Below are 7,897 nucleotides of genomic sequence, written 5' to 3'. Positions count from 1 at the left end.
CACTTACTATCCCATAGAATCTGTTGGGTATTAAAATATCCATATCCCTGCCCACCCTTATTTCCCCAAATTAAGTTGAGAGTCAGTCCCAATTAATCCTCTAGTTTTTACAGCGTGCTGAGTAGAAGGGAACATGCTGCTCACCAAGAGCAATGGTGAGAGGGAAAAGAACAGAGTTTGGGTCAGACCCACCTGTTTTGAATCTTGGCTTCACCACTTAGTAGCTATGTCATCTTAGACAAGTACACTGCTCCAATTAATTCAACATGTATTTATTGAGCACCAGGACGTGTTCGAGGTTCTGATGATATATTTGTGAACAAAACAGCAAAGATTCCTGCCCTCAAGAAGCTTACATTCTAGTGGAGGACATGGACAATAAATATAATAAATAAGTAAAATATATAGTATGTCACATGGTCATAAGTACTATGAAGAAAACCAAAAAAAAAAGCAGGAAAGGGTGATAGCAAATGGAGAAGCATTACAATTTTTTAAAAGATAGTCAAGAAAGGCTTCTGAGAAAGTGACATTTGAGCAAAGACTTGAAGGAGTTGAGAAAGTTGTTCATGTAGATACCTGGGAAAAGAGCATTCCAAACAAAGAGAGCAGCCAGTACAAAGGTCTGGTCCATGCCAAGTGTGTTTGAAGAACAGTAGGGGGTCAGAGTTGCTGGAGTAGACTGAGGGAGGGAGAGAACCATAGGAAATAAAATCAGGGAGAGAATGGAGAGGCTAGATAATGTATGTCCTTATAGGATAGTATAATGACTCCACTTTTACTTTGAGTGGATGAGGAGCCATTGGAGGGTTTGAGCAGAGCAGTTCCATGATCTATTTTTCCTAGGTATCTCTCCAACTGAAGCATAGAGAATACACTACAGAAAACCAGGACAGAATCAGGGAGACCAGTTAGGAGTCTCTTAGGTTAGTCTAAGCAAGAAATGATGATGGTTTGGACCAAGACAGAAATAGCAGAATTGGTGAAAAGAGGTCTGATTATGTACATATTTGGAAGGCAGAGCTGGCAGGATCTACTACTGAATTATATGTGGGGTATGAGAGGAAGAGAGGAATAAAGGATAAATCCAAAATTTTTCATCCTGAGCAACTGAAAGATTGGGGAAGACTAAGTTAGATGGAGAAGACTAGATCCAGAGTTAGTGTTGTTAAGTTTTAAATGCCTATTTGGCATCCAAGTGGAAATATCAAGTCAGCAATTGAATATATGTGCCAAGTTCAGGAGAGAAGGCTGGGCTAAAGATATAAATTTTGGGGTCATTGGCATTTGAATGGTATCTAGTGATCTTAGATAAGATCACTGAGGCAATGAGTGTAAACAAATAGAAGAAGAATTCAAAGGATGGGGTACATCTTTGGAGAATTCTAAAATTAAGACATCAGGGAGATGAGAATGAATCAACCAAGAATACAAAAAGTAGTCATTCAGGAAGAAAAAACACAGTAGAGTATGTCATACCGGAAGCCAAGTGAAGAATGTGTATCAAGGAGGATGAAGTAGTCAGCTATGTCAAAGCACTTGATAGGTCATGTAAGAACCAATCATTGGACTTCGCAACATGAAAGTTACCTATGACCTTGACAAGAACAGTCTCAGTGGATGCAGTGAGTGTGAAAGACTTATTGAATGAGATAAGAAAGAGTATAAGGAAGTCAACTGGAAACAATGAGTGTAGACAGGTCTCTTGAGGAACTCTGCTATAAAATAAAACAGAAAATTGGAGTAGTAATTGTAGAGGGAAGTGGGATCAAGAGAAATTCCTTTTTAAGACAAAAGAATAGCGGCATGTTTGTATACTGAGCCAGTAGGAAAGGAAGAAATTGACAATACACAAGAAAGAAAGGAAGATTGCAGGAGCCGTGTCCTTGAATAGGCATAAGAGGCTGATATCCAGCACACAAGCGGAGGAGATGGCCTAAATTAGGAGCATAGGCAGTTCATCCACAGTAAGAAGAGGGAAAACAGAGTACACGAGCACAGAGGCATGTAGGTAAAATATGTGACAGTGTGAGCATGTGGAGCTTCTCTGTTGATGACTTCTGTTTTTCAGGTAAAATAGGAAACAAGGTCCTCATCTGAGAGTTAAGAAGGGGAGGAGGTGTCAGAAGACTGAGAAGAGGAGAAGGTATGAAACACTTGTTTAGGAGAGAGGGAGAGTAAATTGCAGGAGCACTAGGACTTCTTGAGGTTGGAGGTAGTGAGTTTACAATATGCCTGATCAGTGCAGGTATGTGTTCTCCAGATACATTTACTGTGCAGAGGCAGGAGCAGAGCAGTGGAGAGTTAGACTCAACTGAAGGGCTTTTATCTAGTGAGGACAACGAAATAAGAAGAGGGCAAGAGAGTTGATGATATGTGCAGGGATGATTGTAATAACTGACCATGCAATATAAGCTCTGCAAGGAGGTGCATTTTCACCCCGAAGGGGGTGAAAATGTGGTATGGTCAATGGCTTGTAGGTCTGGTGGAATCAAAGGATTGCTAGAGTTGAGGTCCCAGAAAGAGTGAGCTAGACATATAGGAGGTAGTAGTCAGAAAGAGGGAATCTTGAAGTTGGGTCAAGGAGGAGCTGCAGTTATTGGCAGTAACTAAGAGAATGAGTGGCTGAGTTAGGGTTGAGGATAAGGTCATTGGAAAAGATGTTGTCAAGGAAATGAGAGGGTAGGGTAATGGGAGGGTCATCTTCCTGCATATTGAAACCACCAAAATAACAGCAGTAACGTTGGGAGGGTGACAGTGAGACAGGAGCTAAAATCTTCAAGGAAGGTAAGAGAGTGACCCAGAGATGAGTGAGTGACTAATACACATAAAAGTGGATTCAGCTTCATAGTTTATCTCTCTAAGTCTCAGTTCTCTCATTTGTAAGTTGGAAATGGTGATAGTCCTTCCATCATGAGGTTTTTATAAGGATTGAATGAAATGATTCAGGTAGAACATCTTTCACCCACTGGGACTGGCAGTGTGTAGGAATATTAAATTATTTTTAAAAGGGCACCTGTGAAGCCTTGGGTGTCTCATCTACCTCCAATAAAGTTGAGGAGTGTGGCTTAGAAGGCTCACTAAGCTCAAGGGTGAATCAATAAATCATAATCATCCTAACTCCCTAGAGATGTTCACCTCTGGCTCTCTCTGGTAAGCCTGGGCCGGGCCGTGACCCTCCCATCTGCAGCTATTCATGTCCATGTCATCTCCGTCTTCCTGGCAGGCCTGGATTCTCTCTGTCCCTTCCAGCCATCTACAGACACCAGGCTTGTTGCCTTTCAGCCGGAGCGTCTAATGCAGAAGGCAAAAAGCAAATTACCTGCTTTGGCTGCTCTGGTGTGTCTCCCCTTTTTATGGCCAGGCTAGCTCAAAAGAGCCCAGGGAAATGAAAGTCTCTAATGAAATGGTACCTTCTGTTCTGAACTGCGCTGAACCCAGAAATGTGCAGAAGCTTTGGGACAGTACAGTCTGACTCGCTCTTAACACAGGGAGTTTGGGACAAGGGCTAGGTTAAGCCCTTTCTACTTCCTTTCTGTATCCATCCACGCATTCAGCTCTAGGCAGGGGTTTCCACCAAGAGATGAGGTCCTATCTAGTCAATAGAATGTGTCCGTTTTACCAGGAATAGGCAATAATAGTCAGAGACTCCTTGTTCTCGAGAAAAAGACAATAAAGTTGATGGAGTGGGGGCTGGAGACTCAGGGATCCTGAGTCACAGCAGCAGGACTGCCAGAGTTGAATGGGTCCATGTGATGAAGTGAACCACCTTGTCCATTTGGCTGAGCCCAGTGTCCCTTGAGCCTCCCACCTCTGGCTCATCAGGGCTCCGCAGAATTTATTATCTGGGACAAGGTCTGAGCAGGCTTTACATAGCACTATTCTTGTGCAATCCTGAGAGTGGATTCCTAACCTCCTCTACCCCGACACTACTCAGAGACCACATTTGCCTTGTTCATTGCCTGTTACATAGTATGTCCTCAATAATGAGAGTGAATGAATGAATGGATGAATGGATGGATGGGGAATGGTGGGTGTTAGGGATAGAGGAGCACAGGGCACAGCTCTTCACGTCACCGCCCAGCTCTGTGCTAGGTGCCAAAACCTAGAACACTCCAAGTATCTTCCCTGAATTTTCTCCAGGACAATCTGCCTGAGCTGAGCAATCATTTTTCTATCCAGCATTTCTGAACCTCCCTTCTTCTACCTAAATTATATATAAAAATGAAGGGCGCCCACTTTTGTCTGAAAACATTTTCTTGATTCTTTTCCTTTTCCTAGCAAACAAGCATTTACTTAGCTGTCTCTCTAATGCAAAGGGACATTTTGATGTAGTGGCTTTGGAAGGAGACAAGAATCCTTAATTTTAAAAAATGGCTGAGCTTCCGCAGTTTGCCAGGCTCCCACCTATTTGTTGAGGAATCCAGTTCTGGAAAAGCAAAACTGCACTCCTATTTACCAACTACTACTTACCAGTCTGAGGGCTGTTGACTTGATTAACATTGAAAGTGACATTTGGCTCTTGTGCCACTGCTGAATAGACTCATCTCAACTAAGAAACCAATAAGGAAGCCCGTAGGGGAAAATATTTTGGGGGAGCAGTGGTTTGAGGGTGACACAAAACATTCTTCTGTCTGACATTTTGGATCATTATCTGGAATTGAAGCAGTCTGTTTTAGGGGAGAGAGAAGTTGGCATGTCACTAGGAAAGGAAGTCAGCCTCTTAAAGAAAATTCAGAAAGGTATGCCTAGGGAAGAGAAGAGAGAAATCCAGAGGCTCTCATAAAAAAAAAAAAAAAAAAAACAGAATAAACAAAACAAAACAAAGGTCAACTTCTAAAAATGTTTATTCAACAGGTGAGAAATTTAAGGAGCCCTGATTTGCAGTACAAAAGAATTTGTGGTAAGAAAGGATTCTGTTAGATTTAAATTACATTTGATTTTTAAATTTATAATTTACAAGATTTTCCAGCACATAAAAAGCACACCTGTGTAAATTTTTTTCCAGTTTTAGCATATCAGCCATATCTTTCCAGTAAACTTCCTGTGGAGAGCAGTTACATTATGGATTGGTAGTAAATGTGTGAAGTATTATTTCCATCAGCCTTAAAAGTTCATTTCCTTATCACTCCTCCCTCAGAATTGGCTCAGAATGGGGGATGGAGAACTGCTGCTTTGAAAGAGCCCAGGATGGGCTTTGGCAGGCATCAGAATCACTTAGAACAAGGTTAAGACAGATTCCTGGGCCTCTCCCCAGGAATTATGACTCAATAAGTCAGCGACAGGGTCTGGGAATCTGCAGTTATAGCATGCACCCAAGATGACTCTGATGCAGGTGGCCCATGGAACACACCTTGACAAATCCTGGCTTAGGGAAGATGTCCTCTACGTTGTTGTATCAAGAGAAATTGCCCTGCCTTCTGGAGGCAGCACATCTCTTGGTTACAGTGCACTCCATAAGCTCACACATGGTGGACAGTTGCTGATGAACACTGCTGTGCTGGGCAAGCTGATCTGTGGGGTTCCGTATGACACACCCCTGATTTCTCTTTATTCTGTTAGAATGATTACAGGAAGTTATCTATGCAATGCAAGGACTTTGTGGTGGGAGTGCTGGACCTATGCCGAGACACAGAAGAGGTGGAAGCGATTTTAAACGGTGATGTGAACTTACAAGTCTGGTCCGACCACCACCGTCCGAGTCTGAGCCGGATCAAACTTGCCATTAAATACGAAGTCAAGAAGGTAAGCTTCCCCACCGCTCCTGGCCTTCCCACCTCACAGAGCCGCTAGCCTAGCTTTGTGCTAGTGCATGTTTTATGTTCCCGCAAGGTGACGGAGACACCACCAACTACCTGACTTCTCTCTAGACAGGGAACTGCCAGCCTTGCAGGACTGCCCAGAACCCCTCTCCCAACTTCCCTCTCTTCACCCCCAGCCTATCAGGAGAAAGAGAGGTATCATGATAGTTATTCTACGAACAGGCTTTGAGCCTGGGGAAAAAAAGAGATTTTCAGCCTCCAAACCACTGGCAAGGACAATGTCACAGTGAGTGTTCCCATCAGCCAGCAGGCTCAGCTCCTTCAATAGCATTTCTTGAACGTTCTGTGTGTGCCTGGGGACTTGTGTAGAAAATGTTTTAGTGTAGAAGATTTGCAGGATCCATGGTTCTAGGAGGCTTAGAGGAATTTCACTCCCAAGGCTTATGAAAGTCCTTAGTAGGAAGCTTGAGGAGACTTTCACAAGAGTAAGCTCGTCCCACCTCCTCAACTGATCTCAAGGTGTCTTTAATGGCCACTGGCACCCAGTAGCCCTCAGACCCACAGTGGCTGGTTGGATTGAGGTCCTGGTTCTAAGGAGCAAAACTCAATTATGTTTCCACTTTTTGGATATACTCTGGATTCTTTAGAATCTGCTCTTATGTTAGATGACGTCATTCATCCTGATAAAAACTGCAGAGCTCCAAAGATCCGTATGTTTAAATATCAATGTATTTTCCACATAAGCAGGATGGCTGATCAGCTTTTAAGGGTTTTTGTTTTTATTTTCCAGCTATTTCACAGGGTCAATACTGGGAGTATTTTCAATGCCCCCAAAATTGGCCTCTGGGCATTTCTCCTCTTGCCTGGTTATCTTAATTGGTGTGGAGTGAACCAGCCTTCAACAGACCATATATATCTGTGGAATTCACCTAGAGAGAGCTTCCAAGTTTGATAAAGTCTTCCTGCCCTTTTATTTTTAATAATAAATAAAAATTTAAGAAAAATAGCTTTTTTCAAAGACTCTGAGTCCCAAAGATAAAACTGATAAATCATGGGAAAGGTGGCCTTAGATTAATATTCAAAAGCATAGAGTTATGGGAGGGTGCGAGTCAGGCTGCAGTTTCAAGTACAATCCTATTTTCTTAGCTCAGGAAAACTCATTTTTTAGCCTACCCCCAGAGCTCAGTGGGCTTTCCATTAAAGCACAGCAATCCCTTCCTGAAGCTGTTGAGATATCCATGGCCTTCGAGTTCAGACAAACCCTGCTGTGGAGACTGCTTGGCAATGATAAAGATAAGCTCGAGTTGCCAGAACCACAAAAATTTCCTTCTGTCCTCAAGCTAGAGTATCCACCTGCCTCCAAGCACAGCGTGAAAGGTGAAGAAGTCTTTGAAACCCCAAAGAACATGAGATGCTTGGCATTTGCAGATTTACATTCACAGTTTTGGGTATTTATGAGCAATTCCAACAGCCCGTGAAATGCAAGCATTTACCATTTTTCTGAAACATAAATCCAAATCTCTTAGCAAAACTGTCATTGAGGGTAGATCAGTCAGCTGGTCCAGAAGTCTGGCCACCATCTCATAGCTACATGTTCCCGCTCGTTGTCAACTACCAAGTACAAAACAGCCTTGGCGATGAATGAGAAGAAAGAGTGAAGCACTCCATGAACATGATGGTTTGGGTCAGAATAAAAAGGTTTTATGAGGGAAATTATTTATTCTAGTGATATTTGCCAATTAGAGAAATCAGAAAGGTGTCAGGAAATATCCATCACAGATGTCAAGCGTCTGCTGCAATCCATAGGTAGGAATATGATAAACAACCTGTATAAAATGTCAGCCTTGCTCATTTTAAAGACCTTCAATGGGTAAATTCTCTCAAACCATGTATACCATCATGCAGCAACACACAGACTCATAATTTTCCTTGACATTTATTCTATCATGAATTACCAGTGAAAATACCTAATATTAAAAAGGCTTATTAATATTATAATGATTTCATTTTTAATTTATGGACTTTAGCATGCTTCCATGGGCACAATCTAATCCTGGGTCTTGAGTTATGAAATGACTAGCACCAAGGCCTATTTACAAATACACTGCCTTTTATACCTGATATATATATGAGTC

General features: G+C 42.3%; 1 protein-coding gene across 1 annotated transcript in view; it reads left to right on the top strand.

Annotated features, from left to right (window-relative positions):
- The window catches only part of TRPC7 (transient receptor potential cation channel subfamily C member 7), a 195,599-nt gene that overhangs the window by 103,007 nt on the left and 84,695 nt on the right, over positions 1–7,897 (top strand). The window contains exon 5 of the mRNA XM_058549377.1: positions 5,563–5,745. Within this exon, the coding sequence (XP_058405360.1) occupies positions 5,563–5,745 (183 nt within the window). The remainder of the gene's footprint in view (positions 1–5,562; positions 5,746–7,897) is intronic.

Source organism: Diceros bicornis, chromosome 1 (genome assembly GCF_020826845.1).
Source record: "Diceros bicornis minor isolate mBicDic1 chromosome 1, mDicBic1.mat.cur, whole genome shotgun sequence".
Classification (NCBI taxonomy): Eukaryota; Metazoa; Chordata; class Mammalia; order Perissodactyla; family Rhinocerotidae; genus Diceros; species Diceros bicornis.
Note: the sequence above shows the minus strand (reverse complement) of the source record. Positions and strands in the feature narration are given on the sequence as shown.